General features: G+C 43.2%; 1 protein-coding gene across 1 annotated transcript; it reads left to right on the forward strand.

Moving 5' to 3' along the window:
• The first annotated feature begins 16,198 nt into the window (after positions 1-16,198).
• Positions 16,199-18,569, forward strand: LOC109945248 (uncharacterized). The gene is made up of 5 exons (XM_020551097.2): positions 16,199-16,265; positions 16,355-17,356; positions 17,424-17,731; positions 17,867-17,939; positions 18,016-18,569. Exons 2-5 carry the CDS (start codon positions 17,218-17,220, stop codon positions 18,567-18,569), a joined length of 1,074 nt encoding a protein of 357 aa, XP_020406686.1. The 5' UTR covers positions 16,199-16,265; positions 16,355-17,217.
• The last annotated feature ends 7,319 nt before the right edge of the window (positions 18,570-25,888 follow it).

Consider the following 25,888-nt stretch of genomic DNA (forward strand, 5'->3'; position numbering starts at 1 on the left):
ACAGTTCAGAAAACCCCCTGGGGTTCTGATAAACCTAACCCGAGGTCCTTCTCCCAATTATACAGTACCCGCGGCGGAGGAAAGGGCGGTGGGTCTTACCGGTGGCGAGATTGCTCCGGTGAAGTGGCCGAGGGTGTAGGGGAGGTCGTGACGGTCACGTTGATGTGCGGATCGTCTCCGGGGATGGTCGAAGTAGGCCGGTCCACGTGCGCATGTGGGGGAGCTCGTCGGCGGCGAGGGCTCCGGCCTATCCAGGGCGGTAGATGTAACACCTCTTGTGTTACTTTTACTAAAACTTGAGCATAACATCATGAGCATTGGCATAACATGTGTTTGTTACACCTAGAGTTCATTCACTAGGTAAAAATTTCAAATAAGATGTACTGATGTGACTTGAGGTGTGATTAACCCTAGGGTAGAGTACTTAACCCTAAGTTGGGCTTATAAGTGAAAATAAAGCCCAAATAAGTTAAAACCTTAAAACTCGTTAGAAATGTTCATAAGGTATCATCTTTGATGGACTTTAGTGACACCAAAACCCTAAAGTGCTAAAAACCCTGAAAAGACCCCTGGAAAACCCTAATTAAAACCCTAGGGGGCTAAGTGTAAAATTTGTGCACTTTTGGACCCAAGTGTAAATACCAAAGTAATATAACACCACAAATTATGTGTTTCTCACATTTGAGGATTTGCAAGTCAAATTATGGGATTTGGACTTATTTGCAAAAAGGACACCCCATACATCCATATGCCTAAGTCTGAAATTCAGTGAACTTGAAGCATCTTTGGAGCCTTATATCTTTCAATTCATAAAGAATTTGCCCTAGGTCAACACATCAAGATTATAGATCTACTATAGGAGCATAACTTTGCTTAAGTGATTATACCTTGGTGTCATACAAAATTTGGAAATAAATAGACCTAAAGTCTCGCTGTCAGTCAACTCAGAATCCGAAATGTTACTGACAGTGACATGGGATGAACTTTGGGAGCTCTTATGAAGATAATCCAGTGAGTGTTTGACCATGGTTACTATAGCAAGATTGTAGCTGGATTATAGGGCTAGAACTTTGTTACAGAGAGATTAACAAGTTGCCACACAAAAAATGGAGATTAATGCCTTGCAAATGGCCCTATCAGACAGACTGAATGGTGTTCTGATTGTACAGTGACTGAATAAGATCACATGTTCAGCCCCCCTCACTGCCGGTGACCTCGCACCCAGATTCACGTCGGCGTCGCGATTCACGCCCGGTCGAACACGGATAATGCTCCTCGGTGAAAAACCGGGCACTGAGGATGAGCTTAAGGCACTGTTCCACCCCGGCCGCCGTGACCGCTTGACTCTCGGTCGGTTCAGATAAGCTCACCGGAGTTAGCCGCCTGTTGCTCGGATGCCACGTGCTTAGACGCAGTACTTCGTCGCAGTGACTCTCTCTAGCATGTCCGGTCATCACCGGTGGTCAGGCCCTGGTGAAAGCCACGCATCTCTTGCGCCAGTGCTCTCCCCTCTCTCCAGCTGCCAGCGCGCCATTCCAAATTCATGAGCCACTGCCGTCAGGCCCTATAAATTGATGTAGCTGAGGTGCCCGATCTTTCGGCGAGTAGAGATAATTCCGATTTGGCAGAAGATGACCCTTGTGATCCGACTACGACGAGCAAGCCCGAGGCGCCAATGCAATCGCTGAACCAACTCCCTGTGGTTACCGACCTTGCTGATGCGAGATCGGCCTGATCACGAAGATTGTTTCCGGTGCGCAATCGAAGAACGGACAAGAAAAAGATGCGAGCAATCTAATCTATTACTCGAGGGTGGAGTTCTGAATACACGAAGACAGCACAGATTTGCGCGTGTTCGAGAGTAGCTAAAGCTAATGTAAAACAAAACTCGAAAACAAAGGAGGCGCAGCTCCTGGATAAATAGAGAGGGGCGCAGCCCCTAGGGGCGGCCAACTCTAGGTCGTCCACTATGGGATGCAGTTGGGCTGGTCGTCTATTCTTCTGGGCCCTCATTCTTCAGTAGCATGATGAAGTTAAGATCTCTGGCACGGGCCCAAGTGATTGGCCCAGCTAATGAAGGAAGTGGCGCTTGATGTGGAGGTGCTGCTGGTGTAGTCGTACTCATAGTGATGTCCTCATCATCCTCCCCTTCTTGAAGTGAAGTCGTCCTCGACGACAACTCCTCATCGTCAGCCATATATGGTTTCAAATCTGCAACATTAAAACTAGTGGAAACACCAAATTCCGCAGGCAGGTCAAGGATATAAGCATTATCATTAATCTTTGTTAGCACCTTAAAAGGACCAGCAGCACGAGGCATTAATTTAGAACGGCGCAAAGTAGGAAACCGATCCTTTCTCAAGCGCAACCAAACCATATCACCTGGCTCAAAAGTAACATGTTTTCTTCCTTTACTACCAGCAACCTGATTTTTTGCATTAGTAGCAGCAATGTTCTGTTTCGTTTGTTCATGTATGTTAATCATTTGTTCAACATGTGCAGCAGCATCTACATGTGGGGCGTTCGCAGCATTAAGTGAAATCAAATCAATAGGTGCCCTAGGGATGTAACCATAAACAATATGGAAAGGGCACATCTTTGTAGAAGAATGTGTGGCATGATTGTAAGCAAATTCAACATGAGGCAAGCAATCCTCCCAATGTCTCAAATTCTTGTCTAAAACAGCCCTAAGCATGGTAGATAAAGTTCTATTTACTACCTCAGTTTGTCCATCAGTCTGAGGGTGACAAGTAGTGCTAAACAACAATTTAGTTCCCAATTTGTTCCAAAGAGATCTCCAAAAATGGCTTAGAAACTTAGCATCGCGATCAGAGACTATTGTTTTTGGAATACCATGTAAACGAATAATTTCTCTAAAGAATAATTCAGCAACAATGCTAGCATCATCAGTTTTATGACAAGGTATAAAGTGAGCCATTTTAGAGAATCTATCAACAACCACAAAAATACTATCCCTCCCCTTCTTAGTTCTAGGCAAGCCCAAAACAAGTCCATAGAGATATCAAGCCAAGGAGAAGAAGGGACAGGCAAAGGCATATACAAACCATGGTTGTTCAACCGTGACTTAGCTTTCTGACAAGTAGTGCAGCGTGCAACAAGGCGCTCAACATTAGCGCGCATCCGAGGCCAAAAGAAGTGGGCAGCCAACACCTCATGCATTTTGTAGACGCCAAAAAGCCCCATGAGACCGCCTCCATGCGCTTCCTGTAACAACAAAAGACGAACCGAGCTAGCTGGAACACACAGCTTGTTAGCACGAAACAGGAACCCATCCTGTATGTGAAATTTGCCCCATGGTATCCCATTAATACAATGGCCGAAAGCATCTTTAAAATTAGCATCGTCAACATATTGATCCTTCACAGTGTCCAAACCAAAGATTTTAAAATCTAATTGTGACAGCATGGTATAGCGACGAGACAAAGCATCAGCAATAACATTGTCCTTCCCGTTCTTGTGTTTAATAATGTAAGGAAAGGACTCAATGAATTCGACCCATTTAGCATGACGACGGTTCAGATTTGTTTGGGTACGAATATGTTTTAAAGCCTCATGATCAGAATGAATTATGAACTCACGATGCCAAAGATAGTGCTGCCAAGTATGCAAAGTGCGCACTAAAGCGTAAAGCTCCTTATCATAAGTAGAATATTTCAGACTAGCACCGCTTAATTTTTCACTAAAATAAGCAACTAGTTTTCCTTCTTGTAACAAAACAGCACCTAGCCCAATACCGCTAGCATCGCATTCAAGCTCAAAAACTTTATTAAAATCAGGCAATTGCAAGAGGGGAGCTTGGGTTAACTTATCTTTCAAAGTGCTGAACGCTACCTCCTACGAATCACTCCAAGCAAACGACACATCTTTCTTTGTAAGCTCATGTAGAGGCGCTGCAATGGAGCTAAAATCACGAATAAATCTGCGATAGAAACCGGCAAGTCCAAGAAAGCTCCAAATTTGTGTGACCGTCGTCGGTGTAGGCCACTCCCGAATGGCAGCAATCTTGCTGCTATCCACCTCAATGCCCTGCGGAGTAACCACATAACCAAGAAACGAGACACGTTGCGTGCAAAATGTGCACTTTTCCATGTTACCAAACAAGCGAGCAGCACGCAAAGCATCAAAAACAGCACGCAAATGTTCTAAATGATCCTCTATAGACTTGCTGTAAATTAGGATATCATCGAAATAAACAACAACAAACAAACCTATGAAGGCCCGTAGAACTTTGTTCATTAAACGCATAAAGGTGCTGGGAGCATTAGTCAATCCAAATGGCATAACCAACCATTCATATAAACCAAATTTCGTTTTAAAAGTTGTTTTCCATCACCGAGTTTCATTCTAATCTGATGGTAACCGCTACGCAAATCAACCTTAGAGAAAATAACGGCACCACTAAGCTCATCTAACATATCATCAAGGCGTGGAATAGGATATCGATAACGAACTGTGATGTTATTAATAGCACGACAATCTACGCACATACGCCATGACCCATCTTTCTTTGGAATGAGTAAAACAGGAACCGAGCAAGGGCTAAGAGACTCACGAATGTAACCTTTATCAAGCAGCGTCTGCACCTGGCGCTGGATCTCCTTCGTCTCATCTGGATTTGTACGGTACGGGGCGCGGTTCGGAAGAGAAGCGCTGGGGATGAGATTGATCTGATGCTCAATGCCACGGAGGGGAGGAAGACCCGGTGGTAAGTCCGTAGGATAAACATCAGCATACTCCTGCAAAAGGTTAACAACAGCAGGGGGTATATCCAAAGACGGTGCATCATCAAGCGGAACAAGCATGCGCGAGCATACAAGTGCATAACAGGGCATATGAGCTTCATGGAGATCATCAAAATCAGCACGTGTAGCAAGTAAAACAGGAGAGTGCAACTTGATTTCAGATTTAATAGGTGCGGCTGATGTCGATTTGCCTTGTTGTGCAGTTTTAGCAGCCCTAGTAAGATCATCTTTCAAAATTTGGTCAGGGGTCATTGGATGTATAATTATTTTCTGGCCTTTAAACATGAAAGAATAATGATTTGAACGACCATGATGTAAACTATCAGTATCATATTGCCAAGGTGGACCCAATAACAAAGAGCATGCTTCCATAGGAATAACATCGCAATCAGCATAATCAGAATAAGAACCCAGCGAAAAGGGGACACGTACCGAACGTGTTACCTTTATTTTACCACCATCATTAAGCCATTGAATGTGATACGGATGTGGATGTGTACGAGTGGGCAAGGATAATTTCTCTACCAACGCTGTACTTGCCAAATTGTTGCAGCTCCCACTATCGATGATGATGCGAATCGACCGTTCGTGCACAACGCCCTTGGTATGGAATAGAGTGTGTCGCTCATTTTTTTTGGCCTGGGCAACCTGTGTGCTGAGAACACGCTGCACAACAAGACTCTCATACCTATCGGCGTCGATGGGATCAACGTGGACTTCCTCATTTTCTGCATGGTTAGTGGCAATCATAGCATGACTAGTTTCCTCAGAATCACTGGCTAAAGAGTACTCACCATTATCACGTATAAGCAAGGTACGCTTGTTTGGGCAGTCCCGAATCATGTGCCCAAACCCTCTGCAACAATGGCACTGAATATCCCATGTACGTCCTGTGGAAGAAGCGGCGCCTTTGGCAGGGGGCGCAACTGGCTTGGTCGTCCCTGTGCGCGATGTAGTGCTAGGCGTAGAAGGTGCAGGGCTGGAAGGAGTTGAGCTGTGTGTTGGACCTCGGCCTGCAAAAGAGTTAGTATATGTCTTTGATCGTCGTCCCTGCACTTCACGTTCAGCTTTGCAAGCATATTCAAACAATGTGGTTATATCAAAATAATCCTTATAATCAAGTATATCCTGAATTTCCCTGTTCAAACCACCACGAAAACGCGCCATAGCAGCGTCATCCGACTCAACCAAACCACAACGAAGCATACCCTTTTGTAACTCCTGGTAATATTCCTCAACAGATTGTGAACCTTGTTGAAAATGCTGCATTTTGTTAAGCAAATCACGAGCATAATAGGAAGGAACAAATCTGTGGCGCATGGCAGTTTTTAATTGGGTCCAAGTAATGACACTGTTAATGGGAAGTTTTTGTTTATACTCACGCCACCAAATTAAAGCAAAATCAGTAAATTCACTAATGGCAGCCTTCACTTGGCTATTAGCAGGAATATCATGACATGAAAATTTCTGTTCTACCTCCAATTCCCAATCAAGATATGCAGCAGGATCATATTTACCATTAAAAGATGGAATTTTAAATTTAATCTTAGAAAATAAGTCATTAGGGGGATGACGAACCACACGACGTGCACGACCACGACGATCTCCATCGTCCTGCTCAGTGTCACCGCCGTATTCCTGCTCCATCTTTGTGGTCAATGCATCAAGGCGTGCCAGGATGGTGTCGAGTGTGGTGCGAGTCGCCGTTTGAGCAAGGTCAAGTTGGTTGAAACGCTCGGTCGTCGAAGTGATCGTTGAATCAAGCCGTTCATGCATCGTCCTAATGTCAGCAGCAAGTCCATCAACTTGTCCCCTTACTTCCTGCAACTGGGCATCCACCATGTCGTGTGCTCCTGCCATAGTTAGCGCAAACACCAAAACACCAAAAGGAGAAAAACCGACGACAACAGGGGGAATGGTGGTGACAACTTGATCGCTCGATGGAATGTTGTTATCAAGTTCTTATACGTTCTTACCAAGCCATAGTGGTGAACTGCAATCAACTGGTGGAACCGGTGAAAGATTGGATGAGCGATTGCGTGGAGAAACAGAAACCTGCTCGTCGTAGAAATATGTGGAGTTCTGGGTAGGCTGCACTCAAGTCAAGGATTAGCACGATCAAACAATAATGCAAAGTTGAATTATAGTGCAAAACACGAAACTATATTGCTGGCCACAGGTGCAAAGGACAGATGGAACTAGCAGAATGGCAGTACCGTAAATATTGTACTAGTGATGCCAAAAAGGCACTAGTAGGAATCACAGGTGATTTTGTTTTTTTTGTATGATTTTTTGATATTTTTCTCAGCACAAGAAGCAACAAAATAGGAGCTACACGAAGTTTCACCTAAAACAGAGTTCAGATGTGGTCTACAGAAAATCAGAAAGTTCTCTGAAAAGCGTGCGAGAACTTTGACGAATTTTTTTCTTTATTTTCCTGAATTTTTTTGACAATTTTTTCGAAACCCAAACAGACCGTAGGTGAGTTTGGCCGGCCTCAGAATGGTGTCAACTAGCTCCTGTAAAAATTTCAGATTTTTTGGACAACCGAGCGAAAAGTTATGCCCGGTTTAAGGAAGGTACCTCAAGTTATGTTTAAAACGACCGAGATGAGACAACTGCTTTGTTTCCTTTCCCTATTTTTTGTTTGTTCTCTGGTTCTATCCTTTCTCTTTCTTTTTCTTTTTTTTCTTTTCTTTTTTTTTGTTTCTGTTTTTTTTACGTAACCGAAGGAGAAAATAAAGGAAGCGGCGTTGACTCGGTTTGTGGCGTTGAATCGGTTTGATGTAACCGAAGGAGAGAAACAAGGAAGATGGTTGCGACGTGCTAGGGTTTGATGTAACCGAAGGAGAAAAACAAGGAAGATGGTTGCGGCGCGCTAGGGTTTGATGTAACCGAAGGAGAAAAACAAGGAAGAAGAAGGATGGTGAGAAAAAAAACACAATGCGACCAGCAACAAATGACGCGAAAGCACACAAATTCAACAATGCAGATTATTGAAAGAAGGTGCGAGGCTCAAAAGGGTGCTGGTATAAGGTCTAACCTGAATTTTTATGTGGTTTTGTGGACTGTAGGAGAACAAAAACACTCGATAAACTCACCGATCAACCTGGAAATCTGATACCAATTGATGTAGCTAAGGTGCCCGATCTTTCGGCGAGTAGAGATAATTCCAACGGAAGATGACCCTTGCGATCCGACTACGACGAGCAAGCCCGAGGCACCAATGCAATCGCTGAACCAACTCCCTGTGGTTACCGACCTTGCTGATGCGAGATCGGCCTGATCACGAAGATCGTTTCCTGTGCGCAATCGAAGAACGAACAAGAAAAAGATGCGAGAAATCTAATCTATTACTCGAGGGTGGAGTTCTGAATACACGAAGACAGCGCAGATTTGCGCGTGTTCGAGAGTAGCTAAAGCTAACGTAAAACAAAACTCGAAAACAAAGGAGGCGCAGCTCCTGGATAAATAGAGAGGGGCGCAGCCCCTAGGGGCGGCCAACCCTAGGTCGTCCACTATGGGCCGCAGTTGGGCTGGTCGTCTATTCTTCTGGGCCCTCATTCTTCAGTAGCATGATGAAGTTAAGATCTCTGGCACGGGCCCGAGTGATTGGCCCAGCTAATGAAGGAAGTGGCGCTTGATGTGGAGGTGCTGCTGGTGTAGTCGTACTCATAGTGATGTCCTCATCATAAATTGAGCATGTTGTGAGCTCTGCTACGTAGTCACGCACCCAACACACCAGCCCGTGCCTCAGATCGTCCACCAGAGCGTTCCAATTTGGGATTTCCCCCAAATTAGTCAAAACTCCGCTGTGTGTGAGCTCACCGTGGCCAGCTCTCCACAGGTCCGATCATGCCTTCCTCGCTCTCGTTTCAACATCCCTGTGTGCTGTAGATGCTTAGCAGCCCGGCCAATTGAACTAGATCACGCTAGACCACCGGGAACATCTCAGATTATCCTCGGTTTGCGTCGTCACCGTGGACAGAGTGATTGTGAGCCAGAACCTTGCAATTGAGTGAGGGGAAATGGTCGTTAGGGGTAGAATTAGGTGTTGCGCAACGGGGAAGCATAGCTGTTGCATTTTTCGGCCGTTATGGGCTCGCCGGAGTCCCTTCTCCGCCGTCCATGGTCGGGGGTCTCGACTTGTGAAGCAATAGAAAAGGGAAGGGTCTGTTTGCGATTGTTAGTGACACAAAGAAATAGTGCTGCGGATTCTTTAAGGGTTTTTCAAATCGTCAGGGTCTTCTGTGCAAATCTGACACCACGAGCGCGTTCTGCCTGTCGTGGGAAGGCTCGGGTTAGATTAAGCCCATTACTGTTTATACTTTTCCTTTTTCTTTTTCTACCAAACTTAGGAAATCCATAGAAAATTATAGAAAAATGGTAAAAATATGAGACCAATTTTGATGGACTCCTAAATTTCTCTAGTATTTAATGAAAATAGTTCCAAGATTTTTTGTTCCAACACGAAATTATGTAGTATTTAAGAAGGCCTAAACCTAGTCTTTTTGAATTTTATAAATTACTAGATAGCTCCAAAAATCCTAAAACTTTTTTGGTGAACCTATTTTGGTACTTAGAACCCATGGGTAAAGTTACTAGATAGCTCCAAAAATGCTTTGGACGTTGTTTGAGTCTCAAACCCAAAACCCTAGCCCCTTAGGATAAAACTGTCTAACCCTACTAGGGTATTGACTCAGAAGACCCTAGTTTCCTTGGAGCACCGTGAAGGAAAGTTGTATTCAAGATACAACTTGATACATCTTTTCTATTATTGCATTTTCATAAGTATTACATGAGCATTCATGGTTATATATGGTTATATATAGAAAATGAAGAAGAGGTGACTGTTGAAGAGGAAGAAACTACTCCATCAACAGAAAATCCACCTGCCGAGAACTGTTTTTACTTTGACATCTGTGGAACAGAGCTCGACTCTCCTACAACACAAGGCAAGCCCCGGTGCATTTGCCACCTCCTTGATGTTTTAAACTCTTTATCACTTGAACGATGCATTAGGTGAGTTGAGTGTTAAACCAATTGCTGCATTTCCTTCCTTGGAATTGTTTACCATTTCTTGATTAACCTTTTTATTAAAAGGTTTTCAGATGCTTAGTCTTGCTTTAGAAAAACAAATGTTTTGTTTTAAAACAAAAGGTGATGCTTCACAAAGGATGGGATGTTTTCAAAAATAAAATTTGATGGTGGATCCATCATGGCCGTGATGGGTTCAACATCGGAAAAGATGTACCTCTGCCAGGTACCAAACTTTGGAGTTTTAAATGATAAAGCTGAGACCGGACGGGTGACTTGCACGAGAAAAGAGTCTCGGTGTAGTGTCTCCATCTGAGTCGATTAAGGACCGTCTCGATGTAGGCTTGCTGATCGAGGACCTTTTAACTGGTCACATGCCTCGTCGTGGGTAAGCTTTGCCTTACGCAGACTAATACCAGAAAGGCCAACATGCAATGGGAGTGGAGAGATGGCGAGAGTAGCGTGTACCCTCCGTGGCAAGAGGCTAGACGGTGGTGTATCTGTGCTCTCGGTTGGCTTGAATCTGGTCTGGTCTTAAGAACCCCGGTGGCGAGTTGACACATGCAAGGGTTAAGTGCTACATATGTCGTGTGATTGGAGATCCCCAGTTGGGTATTGATCGATTCGAATCGCCGTTACTTCTCGGACATGAAGACTTGGTCACTGCCCTACACGTAGCATTCCAGTGAACAAAAAGGGTTGTTAAAAGGATGGCTAGTATAGGCCAAGTGCTTGAACTAGGGTAGAAAGAACTTTAGTGACAGATAATGACTTAACTTGCTAATAAAACTGGATTTTTAAGGATCCACTTATAGTAAGCATTTTTGCAAACAAAGTCTTGATTTTTTACTAAGCCTTACCTTGACTCCCATAAGCTAGCATATCCTTGAGAGTCTTTTATTTTGATGGGTAAGACTTGCGAAAGTACACTTCGTACTCAGGGTTTTCGAACCCATGTTGTTGTAGGTGAGGAAACAGCAGAATTTTGCTGTTTTTGCACTAAGGTGGTGCCCAAGGATGTGGTGCCCAAGGACAAACCTCAACAGTGAAGTGGTTGCGGGAGGATGTTGGCCTCCCTTTTGAAAACAATATACTTTTATGCGGGAGGGGTTTTTGCCTCCCAAGTTTGTAATAATACTACTTATGCACTGTTATGACCTGGTGATGTAATAATAACACTCTTTCTATATTTTAATGAATGTAAATTAAGTTATTGTAATTCGCTTCCACTTATTTGTTCCTCTGATGTGTTATAATATCTGCGTGACGGGTGAAACGCTCTTGGGCGATGAAAAAGGATATAGATACCGAACTTATCGAGTGATTATGTGCATCTACAGGGTTGTCCAAGGTCCGTTGGACAAGGACAACTGTAGGTGGGCCTAATGACTTGGGAGGTTCTGTCACAGCTGGTAGCGGAGCGAAGCCCATCTCTTCAGATATTATGAAGCATTTCAAAAAGAATTTTCAAATACTTATCTAAGGAAATTTCTTTCATTCTTACCTTATCATTTTCTAGAAGCTCTCATCTTGTAAGACCAGGTAATAGAGTGCAAAATAGAGGAAGTAGGATCAACAAAGGTTGATTCTGTAATTATGCATGCATCATGTTTAAAAACTATACTAATAAATTTTCCCCCTTATGGAGATATGCCGCGCACGAGGAAAACTGTGCGTAAGTCCACTGGACCTATTGGCGTGCCTCGTCACCAGTTGGCTCCAAGACATGAAGGGAGCAGCAGCGGCAGCAACGGTCCAATCGGAGACTTGGAAGCCCAAGTCGAACAGCTTCGGACGGAGCTACGTCACCGAAACAGGGTATGGGCAGAGGACGGTCAGCTTATAAATGAGTTGGCAGCTGACGTTAGGCGCCTGCAAGACGAGCTTGTTGAACAGGATTTAGCGGTCGATTGGGCCGTCAACTCACGTTCGGTTGCTTGGGACTGGGAAGCCAAAGCTCGTGCTCATGTAACAGAGCTTAGTGCGGCCCTTGACAACTTACAGGTGTACTGTAATACTTTACATGAGGAAGTACATGTACTGTATTCGCGACTGCACCCGGACGTACCTGTCGACCCTGTTGCAATGGGAATCGGTCCATCAGGAACAGCAGGTGAAGGAACTGATGGGGAGCTGGACCTTTTTAGGCCTCCTCCTTCCATGAACCTTGCTGATGATCGGTCTCCCACGGCAGGAAATGAAGAAAACAAGGACGACGAAGACTAGACTAGTATAGTTTAGGAACTATACCTATGTAAAATAAGTAATGGGGTCATGTTGTACACTTGAGTATGTATCATTATGTTTTGGTTATGTAAAATAATGGTGTATCGGCATGTTATATTTTTCCCAAATGTTTCTTTGCCTCAGATGCCATCAATGACTCGTGTGCATGACGGTGCAGGTACTTCCCGTGGTCGGGAAGATACACCTAATCCACCACCTGTACCACCAACGCTGGCCGAAGCTATCGCTGCCTTGGTCAATGCTACTGCCGATAATACCCGCTTCTTACGTGAGATGGCGGGTAATCAATTCTAGCAGCAAGGCGGAAGGGCTCCTCCACAGGGACCGCGTGAAACCTCATATATGGACTTCTCCGAAACGCGTCCCCCACTATTTGTTAAAGTTGAAGACCCTCTTGAAGCTGATGAGTGGATCAGGGTAATGGAGCAGAAGTTCGGATTAATCCGTTGCACAGAAACACAGAAGTCGTTGTTCGCTGCCCAAGAACTGAGAGGCCCTGCCATTACTTGGTGGGGAAATTGTGTGGTAGTTCAACCAGCCGGACACTAGGTCACTTGGGATGAATTTAAGCTCGCATTCCGTGAACACTATATTCCAGACGGAGTGCTTCACATGAAGCAAGAGGAATTTATTCAACTAAAACAAGGAGGGGATACTGTGATGCAGTATCTCAACAAATTTAATCATTTATCCCAATATGCCATTGACCAAGTAAACACTGACCTGAAAAAGAACTGCTTCATGAGAGGACTCAACGACTGGCTCCAAAGGAAAATGGCCACCTGTCTAGACCTTACTTACAGCAGAGCTGTCAGCACGGCGTAGAAGCCAAGAATACAGGCCAAGAAAAATCCAAGGGATTTGTAGGTGACAGGTCCAATCAGGGACCTGAGAAGCGAACCAGGTTGGTAATCCGACCATTTAATCAGAATCGTTCTTCGCCTCGTCCACCCTCCTATCCATTTAAATAGCTTGTTTTCATTCATCCTACCACTGCCCCCACTTCTTCAAATCAGCCGAGTGCCCCTGGTGCTCGTTTCCCTGCCCTCCCTAGTTCTTCAACTGGCTGCTTCAACTGTGGAAAGTCTGGTCATTTTATCAAAGATTGTCCATATCCGAGGCAGAATAAGTCCAACAATCAGCAGAACTCTGGGAGCTCAAATCAAGGCAAGGGAAACATGGCTAATAATTCAGCGGGCAAAAATTTCAAGAAGACTGGGCGAATTTATTACACTCAAGTGGCCACTACACCGGAAGAAGAGCCGGTAATGATGGGTATGTTCCTTGTGGCCAATCACCCAACAGTCATTCTCTTTGATTCTGGTGCTTCGTATACATTCATAAGCAAGAAATTCGTGGAAAAATATTGCATTCCTTGCACTGAATCAAGGGAAGGGTTTATTATACATTCGCCCGGGGGACAAATTTTTATTAAGGAAGTAGCCTTCCATGTGCTGGAAACATTGGCTGAACGGGACTTTCCCACCAACATGATTGTCTTAAAAGGTCAAGATATAGATGTAATTCTAGGCATGAATTGGTTAGCCCAGCACAAAGCTATCCTTAACACTGACTTAAGGACTATCAAGTTGAGCCATGGCCATGAAGAAGTTCTCCTGTCCATCCCTGTAGCTATTCCAGCTAAACCATTTAGACGGGTCTATGAAGCTATCATACCAGAAATCCAGGATATTTCGGTAGTATATGAATTTCCAGATGTATTTCCTAAAGATCTGCCTGGATTACCTCTAGAAAGGGATGTAGAGTTTGTGATTGAACTGAAGCCCGGTACAGCTCCTATTTCTAGAAGATCGTACCGGATGCCACCAAATGAATTGGCGGAACTCAAGACTCAATTACAAGACTTGCTTGAGAAGGGATTTATTTGGCCCAGTTCATCACCTTGGGGATGTCCCACAATCTTTGTCAAGAAGAAGGATCAAACGCTTCGAATGTGCGTGGACTATAGACCCCTTAAGAGCATGTTCGTTTAGGCCCTTCCCGGTGGGGATTGCAGCCCAATCCCCGTGGACCTCCGCCGCCTGGAAGTAATCCCGGCCCAAAAGAAAATAGCGTTCGATTAAGCCTCCCATGGGCTACATCCCGGCTCAGCCCGGCCTTTCCCCGCCACCCCGGCCTAGGAACGGCGCCCGCTCGATAGGGGGTGGAACATATCCCATCAAGCGCTGTCAAGCGCACGTACTTGAAGCAGCACGCGTGAAGGCAAGCGAAGGCGGTGGCTGCGACGCGAGATTCCCTGCTCCGGCGGTGGCGGCGACGCGAGATTCCCCGCTCCGGCGTCGATCTCTTCCGGCGGCCACCTTCTCCCCGGTATTCTTATTCCTCCTGTCTCTTCTATCGCAACTAGGATCTGCTCCGGCATCGATCTCCTCAAGCATTTAGGGTTCTTGATTCTTGCGTCGATGTCGTCGCGGAGTTCTATCACCACCTGGAGCAACCCCATGACTTCAATCGGAGGTCCGAGGACCTATACCAGTGGTACCATCGAGCTCAACTCGTGGATCCCAGATGAGCGGCCACCCGTGTGGAATTTAATTGTCAGACGGCCATCTTGAGGAACTTCGTGTATAACTGCGTCGTGATGGGTTGCTGAGTCCACTGAATAAAGATACAAGTGAAGTGGACTTCCTCAGATTTATTATTCTTCGTAGCGATTCCTGCCGTCTGCGCGGTTCCAGAATTAACTGGACATCGGCTGATTGTCAGCAGTCTCATGTAACCATTGCGTTCTAATACTCCTGTTTCCCAGCTAATCCATTCTTACATTTTGCATTTTCATTAGCTGATCGTGATTCCAAAGATACGAGAGTGCCAAAAAAATGTCATATTAAATATTTGGTTCGCCTGTAGGTGCAAGAAATGCTACTACTTCTTTTCCGTTCATCTTGCATGTTCCATACTGTGCGTATCTTTCTTGATGTTATGGGCCACTAAGCTGGTGCTTGGTGCTGACATGTGTGAACTGCTCTGCATTGAATTTCCATGCTGCATACGCTGGATCCACTTGGCTCTAAAATGCATATATTATTTGTTGGTATTTGATTGAATTGATGATTGGACTAAGTCATACTTATGTGAACGCACAAATCTGATGGAGTCTTGCGTTGTTTTCACAATTGGTATATGAAAAGATTAGAAACAAAAAAAGGGTACTTATTCGATTGGTGGTCGTCTTGAAGCCATGTTGCAATAGTCTGTATTTCTTCACCTGGAGTCTATGGTTGTACTCTTGATGTTTATAGTTTATAATGGTTACCCATCATCATTAGTTGTGAACTGTGATTGGTCAAAACTACTAGTTATATGCACAGAATACTCCCGAGACCATATATATATATATTAGTTACTCACTGATTACCTGCTCTTCTGGATTTAAAGAAAATACTCTGAGGTCTAAATGCTAGATCAAACAGTACAATAATTTATTTCCAATTATTAGAAGAACTCTGCCAATACAAATCTCATTTATTTCCAATTAATTGTCTAGATGTATTTCTAACAAAAATCTATTATATTTCTAGATTATTCCTGCATCGGTTCGAGTTGGAGAAGACGAGCTTCCACCGTCTTGGGACCCTATACCCTCTCCTTTAGGTACTTGTTATATCCTATATGTTCTTTATTACATCATGTTTTGTTTTTGTTGGTGTTTATTTTCTGTTATGAATTTCTTTTTAGTTAGCAATGGATGTGACACTAAGAGATCACCTTAGAAAGATAAGGGATGAGGATGATGATGATATGATGCTGTTTTTTTTCCCTATGCTACATATATTGGGCTTTAGTTCAAACATAGCAAGGGAAAAGAAGCGAAGGCATACATCAAAATTAAGTGGCGAAGAACATGTTCAGGAGTTGCTTCAAGGTCATTTAAAGAACTGTCGGGTAGCGTTTAGGATGGAGCCTGAAATTTTCAAATCATTGTCAAGTTATCTTAGAAGAGAGGGGCTGGTTCGTGATACAAGAATTAAGGTCGAGGAAAAGCTAGCATTCTTCTTATACATGCTCAGCCATAATGCTTCGTTTGAAGACCTAATAGAAGAATTTGGGCATAGTGGTGATACATTTCATCATCACATAAAGCATTTCTTTGACCTAGTTGTTCCTGTCCTCTCCAAGCAATTCTTGAAGCCACCAAATCCTAATCATGTCCATCAAAAAATCGAAAGGAATCCTCGGTTTTATCCCTACTTCAAGGTGATTACATGGACTATTCTATCATATGTCAATAACTGTTCTTTTCCTTCCAATGTTTAGAAAATCACATGCAGTTTTTTTCTATGCAGAATTGCATTGGTGCAATCGATGGCACTCATGTGCCTATATCGATATCACCTGACAAAGCCGCTCCATTTAGGAATAGTAAGGGCACTCTTACTCAAAATGTAATGGTAGCGTGTGATTTTGATCTCAATGTAACTTTCATATCCACTGGGTGGGAGGGGTCTGCGACGGATGCTAGAGTTCTTAGGGCTGCAATGAACAATGGCTTTCAAGTACCCCTGGGGAAATTTTATTTAGTAGATGGCGGTTATGCCAACACACCATCTTTCCTTGCCCCATATCGCGGAGTTAGGTATCATTTGAAGGAATATGGGGCAGGTCGCCGTAGACCACAAAACTACAAGGAGATCTTTAATCATCGCCATGCAGTGTTGAGGAATCATATTGAAAGGGCCTTGGGAGTTATAAAGAAACGCTTCCCCATCCTTAAGGTTGCCACGTTTCACAAAATAGAAAATCAAGTGAAGATACCGGTAGCAGCTGCCGTGTTGCACAACATTATTCGGTCTTTGAAAGGAGATGAACAATGGTTAGAAGATCAGGCAGAAAATGTTCAAGGCAATGTTGTTGACCTTCCAGATGGAGATCAAAGCAATGATCAAGGCAGTGAACAAGGCAACAATCTCAGAGACACAATTGCACAACAAATGTGGATTGATTATCAACAACATAGAAACAATTAGTGATGCATTAGAATATGTTTTAATGTTATTGGGATTGCATTAAGTTCTTAGGAAATGTAGTTTGTACTAGTTATGATGCTTTAATGTTATTCGAATATGCTTTCAGTTCAATAATCTCTAAAAATTATTGTTGTTCACAATTATGCTTTCATGTTCTAATTATGCTCATGTTATAAGTTACCATGCTTGGAAGGGGGTCTCCAAGATTAAACATGCTTGCAAGGGGGTCTCCTAGATTTAACATGCTCTTATCTAAAGGTGCACAAAAGAAAAAATCTCCTATAGCTACTGCTTCAAAGACACATGGAGGCTCTCCAAAAGGTATACATGTTGGTTCTTTCTGATTAGTTTTGGTTCTTTCTTATGTTGCTTATGTGCTGATTTGTAGGGAAAACAAGAGCAAATTGGAATTCTATGTTAGAGAAGACCCTTGTTGACTTGTTACATGAACACAATACACCTGAATTTAAGGGTAACAATGGTTGGACACCCGATGCATGGAACAAGATTGCCAAGGAATTTCAAGAGAGGGAAAGATATGCAGGTTTCTCAAAAGTTCAAATCCAAGAAAAAGAAAAGGAGTTAAAGAGAGATTACAGGATGTTGAAAGATGCGAGGAAACAAAGTGGAGTTTCTTGGGATGAGAAAAGGTGTATGATTCAAGCTGATCCACCGATATGGGACAACATAATCAAAGTAAGTTTATTACCATGTTTCTATAAACTTGAGATCTTTTTGTGTGTTGTCAGTTCTTAGCTTGGCATTTACATGAATATTTAAGTGTTGTTTGTTTTATTCATCTCACATTTAGTTTCTTACTTTATTGTGCAGTCATTTCCAAGGGCTAAAAAATTCCGCAACAAATCTTTTCCTCTGTTTGAAGCTTTGGGAGAGCTACATGATGGTTAGTTTTCCTTTTACCAGTAACTAATTTATTCACTATGTTTTACTATTTATTTCACTAAAACTTCATTGTATAGGTAATACTGCTGAAGGGACCTACAACTTCACTTCTACTCAACCAAATGGTCCAGATCTCACACAAATTGGGTCTGGAGATGTTCCTATCAATGTAGAAGACCGTGAAGATGTGGGAGACCCTTTGGCAGATCACAGACAAAATGAAGTAGAAGACAGAGTGTATGAAGTTGAAGAGGTTGATGTAAATGCTAATAGGCAGGATGAAAGGTCAAAAAGGACTTTTGCTGTTTCAAGGAATGAAGAAGAAAAAGGACCAAAGAGGCCGAAGAAGAGTTCCAACATAGAAGTATTGATGGAGAGGTATCTAGACATTAGAAGCAAACAAGCTGAAGATGAAGCAACACTATTAGCAAGAGAAAGGGAGGCAAGAGGAGGTGATGACTTCTCAATTAAGAATTGCATATCAGTTCTAAACACATTGGAGGTCACCAAGGAGGAGAAGGTCAAAGCCTGTAAGGTGTTCAAGGACCCTGACAATCGCCAAATTTTCTTGAGTGCATGCAATGATGATAGAGAGGCTGCATTGATGTGGTTGAGGGACGAGATGGCTTAGCAGGTATACCTAAGGTTAACTGCATATCCTAACTCGATTTTGCATGATAAGGTCATGAATTCTGCACAATAAGTATATATAAATGTCATGAGATCACGCCTAACTGCAAATATTCTTTTCCTGATGCCATTTTTTATAATAGCTAGTTAGCATTGTTTGTAGCATTAATCTTAAACATTAACTTGTCTTATCTGTTAGCTCGAAGTACACTATTATATGGTTCAAACTTGTCTTGTCTATTACCTTAGCATTTTACATGTCTCATTTCTTAACTTTGTACTCTGAAGAACGATTACAATTTGGGATGCAAAAGCTAATTCATTAGTGTTTCTCACATACAGATCGTTGGTAAGATGATGGCTAGATGTGGCTGGAGTTGCTAGAGAGATGAGAAGGTCTAGACCAGTTGGACAACGATTTTTGATGTATAGATGATGAAATGCCAAACTGTAACCGGTTCTGCACGTTCTGGTGCATGTCAAACTGTGTATGGCTAGTGGTTCTGGTGCATGTTAAACTGTACACGTTCTGCTTATATTCTAAATGTTCTGGTGCATGAAGTGATATGAACGTTCTGGTGCATCTTAAACTCTACAAGTTACTGTTACTGTTATAATAAAATTGTTCTGTTGACCTCTTGTACATGTTACTATTACTGTTATAATAAAATTATTCTGTACAATTTACTGTTACTGTTATAATAAAATTAAACTGCGTTCAGAATAATTTTATTCTGGTGCATTAAGTTACTATAACAAGTAATTTTGTTACTGTTGTTTACTGTATGGGCTAACCGAACAAGAAGTGTCATTGCTGTTTATTGTATGGGCTAACCGAACAAGTTAAAAAGAAGACAGGGAATTAATGGACAGGGAATTAAACCACACAGGGAAAAAGTGACGGCAGGGGATCCACTCAATCCACGTCTGGATTAATTCCACTTGTGGATTATAACCACGACTACCGAACATAGCCTAATGAGGTCACAATCAAGAACAAGTACCCTCTTCCTCGGATCGATATCCTGTTCGATCAACTTACTAGAGCACGGGTATTCTCCAAGATTGACCTCGGGTCGGGGTATCATCAGATCCGTATTCGACCCAAAGATATACCCAAGACCGCATTTACTACGCGGTATGGATTATTTGAATATTTGGTTATGTCCTTCGGATTGACAAATGCTCCTGCCCACTTCACATATCTAATGAACTCAGTATTTATGCTCGAGTTGGATAAATTTGTGGTGGTATTCATTGATGATATTTTGATTTATTCCAAGAATGAAGAGGAGCATGCTAAACATTTACATATCGTATTAACGCGCTTAAGGGAACACCAATTATATGCTAAATTCAGCAAATGCGCGTTTTGGTTGGAGGAAAACCAATTTTTGGTACATGTATTGTCTGCAAATGGGATTGCGGTTGATCCCAGCAAGGTCAAGGATATTCTAGAGTGGAAACCGCCAACCACTGTACATCAAGTTCGATGTTTCCTTGGACTGGCTGGCTATTACCGCAGATTTATTCCGGATTTCTCCAAAATGGTGAAGCCAATCACAAGTCTATTGAAGAATGATACAAAATTTAACTGGTCCTCAAGATGCAACGAAGCCTTCGAGCAGTTGAAGGTATTATTGGCCAGTGCTCTGGTATTGGCTCAACCAGACATTGAAAAGCCTTTTGATGTGTATTGTGACGCATCAGGCAGTGGTCTCGGATGTATCTTAATGCAAGAGGGCCGGGTTATAGCATATGCTTCAAGACAGTTGCGCCGGCATGAGGAACATTATCCAACTCATGACTGGGAATTAGCCGATGTGGTTCATGCTCTTAAAATATGGCATCATTATCTACTAGGAAATGTCTGCCATATATATACAGATCATAAAAGTTTGAAGTATATTTTCACCCAGTCAGAACTAAACATGAGGCAGAGGAGATGGCTTGAGCTGATCAAGGATTATGAATTAGAAATTCACTATCACCCAAGGCAAGGCCAACGTGGTGGCAGATGCACTAAGTCGCAAGGCTTCTTGCCATTGTTTTACAGTAAGGACTCAAACTTAATATAAAAATAAACAATACATCACACAATAGAATGCAACAAATAAGCAGACGCTTGACGCAAGTATTTAAGGGACAAAGTCAGGTGCATCTCATACATGCGCCAAAGAAGACAACATATATAATAATAGAGTGTATAGAGATAAATGTCACAATATAATCAGAGTACTTATTACATAGCGGAAGTCTTACAAAATAAAGGTAAATATAAAATGAACTAAGGACCATCCTTGGCGCCAATAAGTTAACTAGGAGATGCCACCTAGATCGAATCGAACTCCTCGTAGTGTGGCTCCTCTTGAACCACCTGTACTTCTCCTGTGGGGGTGTGAGACAGCAAGGGTGAGCTCACACATGTTCATCGCTCAAGAAGTTGTGGGGAATAATGTGGCATGAACTCACCAAAGGTGGGAGTTCATGTGATGTGTAAAGTTGATCAACAAAATAAAGGTTGAAACTGAGCATTGCTTTTATAAGTTGGTCAAATTTTATTAGCAGTTACTAAATGTAAGTAAATACCAAACCATAATAAGAATAATAGAACAAAATTAATACATAATCCCATGCAATGCAAATGACAACTTGAATTTAAGTTCCATAAATTAATCATGTGAGAGTCCTGAGCTGCTCTTGACCGCGAGCTCAGCTAGTATACCAGTTTTACACTCTGCAGAGGTTGTACCCTGTACCCACAAGTCATGTTTCCCATGTCGCCAGGGTTTGCAAGGCCCTTAGACACTACCGAGGTGAATGGCTAGGTATCCACTACGAGGCCTTTACAAAGTTCCACTAGCTTTCGAAAACCCGCTACAGTTTATGGGAAGAGCACTTGTAAAAATCCCTCGTTTGACCGCCATCGCAGCAAAAATCAACCTGAGAACCTCCTTGCATGCAACTCCCCTACTGCCCTTACCCCTTTCGGGTAAGGTAGTCTTCCACTAGCTTTCCTAATTAGTTAGCCAAGGGGTCCCATTCCTCCCTTGTGGTGGCACATGTTTCTCAAGTTAAGCTCCATGTTCCAATTAAAAATAATGATCTTGACATGAACATAAATAAAATAACAAAATAATTGGAACATGTATGTAATAAAATATTAACCCAGAACCATATAAAGCAATAGCAAAAACTACCCAAGTGATTCAGGAGTAAACAAGGTAAAAGATAATCAGACTAGGGTGACCTATTGGGTCCCATCAAAATTAAACATATGCATTGAATAGTGATAATAAAGAATATTATTGGGTAACAAAAGTGGATCAAGGGCACAAATTGCCTGGGACTTGAGATTCCAAGTACCAGGATGATCTTTCAGATCCTCGTGACCTCATTGCTAGTCGTAGCAATACAAACGAACATGGTATAGATAAAATTAACATCACACCAAACATAAGAACAAACTGAATAATAATGATCTACGCGTTGCTACGAGATCGCGGGAACGAGAACCACTAAAATCGGAGTTACGGTTGAGGAGTTATGATTTTATAGAAGATTTATGTGATTAAAATATTAAACTATATTATAAATTGGTGAATATAGATCATATAAGAGGTTATTCTATAAATAACTATCTCAACTTTAATCTAAGGTATCAATTGACCATAGATCATATTCTAGTAGATTATAATGATAAGTAGTTAACAAGACTAACGAACATGAATTAAATAAGATCTAATTATAAAGGAATGATACATGGTACAATAAATGTTGTTATTGCATAGTAAATATTCATATGAAGCTAACGAAACTGGAACGGTTCAATTCGGAGTTAAAATGGGGAAGTTATGGATTTCTGAAGTTCATATGTGCTTGCTACCGAATTAATTGAGTAATCAATTCTAGTATGGGTTTCATGTTAAAACAGTGCCACTAGATGATAAACAATAATCTTACAAAATTATAGAAACTGGAATGGGTCAATTTGGACTCAATATGAATTTTCTATGAATTACACAAGTTCTAAGAATTGTTTTCATATAAAAATTCATTTTCTAAATGATTTTATATGTTTTTCTCACTGTCTGGACTGCTCCTCAAATTCAGAGACAACAGGGGTTAATCTACAAAAATTCCCGTGACTCATAATCATCCTGCGTAGGACTGTGGGTTATTTTTAGTAATTTCCAGGGGCTCTTTAACAAATAGACACGACGAAGGGGGTATTAGTGAAATCTGGCCACCCGATCACTGATCAAGGGCCCAGATTAGATCGCACATCACCGCGAACCGGTACGGCTCGAGATCCCTTGGATTATAAATGAACGGCCTATATTTTATGAGGATTGATCTGCTCTGAACCGCACGATCAAGATCTAAAGGCACGGTCAATTCACGTGAAGGGGTATGCGGGACAACATCTCTATCGTCCATCTCAAATCCTACGGCCAGTGCCCTAATTTCTTCTTCCCCCCCAACGCCGCGACGGCCACCGCGTTGGCCACGGCGGCGACCTCGCCGGAGGAATCCCCATTCTACACAATGAGCCCCCAAATTCCAATCAAATATACTCTAGATGAAGCTACGACTATGCCCAACCTGGACAAGCATCACACGAGCTGAATCGTCCCAAGAAGGCGTTGGTCTACCTCCCATGGCGGCTCTACGACGCGGTTTAAGTCCGATGAGCAATTACCGGCCAACCGCCGACCCAACTACCACCCTACCGGTGTCACACGACCCTACGGATGTAAAGAACAGGACCATGCACTTACCAGAGGTCAGGGTGAGGGCGGCGAGCTTGGCCACGGCGCGGTGCGGATCCACGACGGCGAATTGCTCCGACGAACAATTGGCGGTCTCCCCGGCCACCACTGTCCTTGGTTCTTTTAGAAACCCGTCTGCCATGGTCCCGCGATACTCCCAGAACCGAACCGGCGTCCCCTACGGCCCTGTTCGCCAGGAACAATGGTAGCGGCACTCTCTCCCTCTCCGGTCGACGATGGGGCTTGAGTTTAGGGTTGTAGAGCGAAGAAAACAACGAGGCAATGGGGGAGTCGTCCGCCTTTGTAGCCAGCATGAGACGGAGTCGTGCCGCGGGGAAGTCGGGCCACTCAACGGCAGCGCCGAGGTGTTCGGCGTGGTCCGCCAAACCCGTGGAGACGACGACTAGGAGGCGTGGGGCCCACTGTGCAGCGTGATAACTTGGTCGCGTAGCAAGTGCGGGTGAGCGGCTGATAAGAGGGTCCCGCCCGTCAGCGAGCCGGGGTGCGCGGTGAGCCAGCGTACGCGAGTACGGAGTTGGGCCGCGCTTTGGATTGAATGAAGTGGGCCGAAATCAAGGCTTGGGCCCACATGCGGTATAGTTCTTTTTCCTTTTTCTTTTAATTTTAATTTCTGTTTGTCTCTACTCATAATTCATTTGAATTTAAATTTTGAATTCAAATTAAGTGTAAATTCAAGTTCATATTAAATATGCAATTTGGTCACACCATCATGTGGTGGAGTTATTTAATAATATCATTTTATATTGAATAATATTTCTCTCCTTCCTTCCCTATTTTCAATTCCTTTCATATTTTGTATTTCTATTTTGAATTCAAATTCAAATTTTGAATTAAATGAAAATAGAGTTCAAACTTAGAGTACATTTAAATGCTCTAACAAAGCTCCAACTTGTTATACATAGTTTATTTTGTTTTATATCCATTATTTACTTAGTCAAATGAGATATTCCCATATTATTCCTTTTTGACATTACCAAATTCTAATTTGCAAACTAGGTCTTAAACCCAAATGTGAATATTAATGTATTTCTACTAACATTATTATTATTATTAAATGCACACATAAATAAACTCCCACGTGATGCAATAGATTTATGTTTATTTTAGTTATTTTATTTATTTGATAAATGTTAGAAATATGAAACACACTCCTACTGTTTCTTTCTTTTTAGGAAAATGGTATTTTGATTGTGGGATAGGAATTAAAGTTACTTAAAACTTAAATATTCGTAAAAGTGATTGCTTATGGTGCATCATTTCATGAAATGCATAATCATTTAGTTGAATGGAAAAATTTCTATTACTTATTTTCTAAAATACTTCTTGGTTTTAGAAATTCAGTCCTCAAATTTCAACATTTAGGTATAATTTGAGATATCTGAATTTACTATTTTATCTCTTTGTATATTTATTTTATTATTATTAATTTTTTATACAGATTTTGGGCCTTACAGCAAGGCTCGCACCTACGACCATACGAGAAGGAAAATACGGCGGTCGAGGCTATGGTCGAAAGGTGATTACGTTAAGCAGCTATGGATTAAAATACTTGTCTAAACATAACCATATTAATTCAACAATCGCGCTATGTATAAAATAAGGTTACACTACGCTCTTAATTACAATAAGCAAATTTATGTAAAGTTAAAAGGATTGTCGAGCGACGAAGTGTACGACAGCACACGCGATCTAAACTGAAATTAAAGCGACTCGTCGCGTGATGAAGTGTGCGACGCAACACTTGAAATAAATCTGAAATTAACGCGAAGCATCGCGCAATGAAGCGAGTGACGACACACACTAATTAAACTGAATTTAAAACGAGACGTCGCGCGAGACGCAACACACTAAATAATCTGAATTTAAAATGGATCGCCGCGCGACGAAGCGTGTACCTAGCACATGAATTAAACTGAATTTAAATGCTACACGCGCTAGGGCTGCGTGCGCCGGGAGTTGGGTCACGTTGGACGGGGACGCACCAAGGCAGGGGCCGCGCTGGGGGCAGACGTCGCGCCAGGGGGCTGCGTCGGGGCCACACCGCGCCGGGCGAGCGCGCAACGCTGGGGCCGCCGCGCCGGGGCAAGGGCGTGCCAGGGGCAGGCTGCGCCGGCACCGCACCGGGGCGAGACAGGGGCACCGCTGGGGGCCAGACAGGGGGCGCGCAAGGGGGCCGGGCAGGGGCACGCGTTGGGCCGAGCAGGGGCGCCGCCGGGGGCCAGACTGGGGCGCGGGGGGGGGGGGCGGGCAGGGGCGCCTCGTGGGCCGGACTAGGGGCGCACGGGGGGGAGGCAGGGAAGAGGGAGAGGGGAAGAGAGGGGAAGCTCACCTCGGGGCTCGACGATCGACGACAACTGCTCACCGGAATCCCACCTAGGGCAAGGGGAGGTGGAAGAGAGGGAGAGGGAAGTTGCTGCGCGGGAAAAGAAAAATGTGTGAGAGAGAAAGGGTGGGGGCGCTCATGGGGTGGAGGGCGCTAGGGGTGCGCCTAGGCTGGGCCAGGGTGGGGCGCGCCACGCACCGCTCG

This window comes from Zea mays, chromosome 3, assembly GCF_902167145.1.
Source record: "Zea mays cultivar B73 chromosome 3, Zm-B73-REFERENCE-NAM-5.0, whole genome shotgun sequence".
Classification (NCBI taxonomy): domain Eukaryota; kingdom Viridiplantae; phylum Streptophyta; class Magnoliopsida; order Poales; family Poaceae; genus Zea; species Zea mays.

Coding starts and splice junctions, on each gene's coding strand:
- LOC109945248 (XM_020551097.2), top strand. CDS start 17,218: ATGCTTGGAAGGGGGTCTCCAAGATTAAACATGCTTGCAAGGGGGTCT. Junction 17,357..17,423: donor ACATGGAGGCTCTCCAAAAG/GTATACATGTTG, acceptor GCTGATTTGTAG/GGAAAACAAGAGCAAATTGG. Junction 17,940..18,015: donor TTTGGGAGAGCTACATGATG/GTTAGTTTTCCT, acceptor TTCATTGTATAG/GTAATACTGCTGAAGGGACC.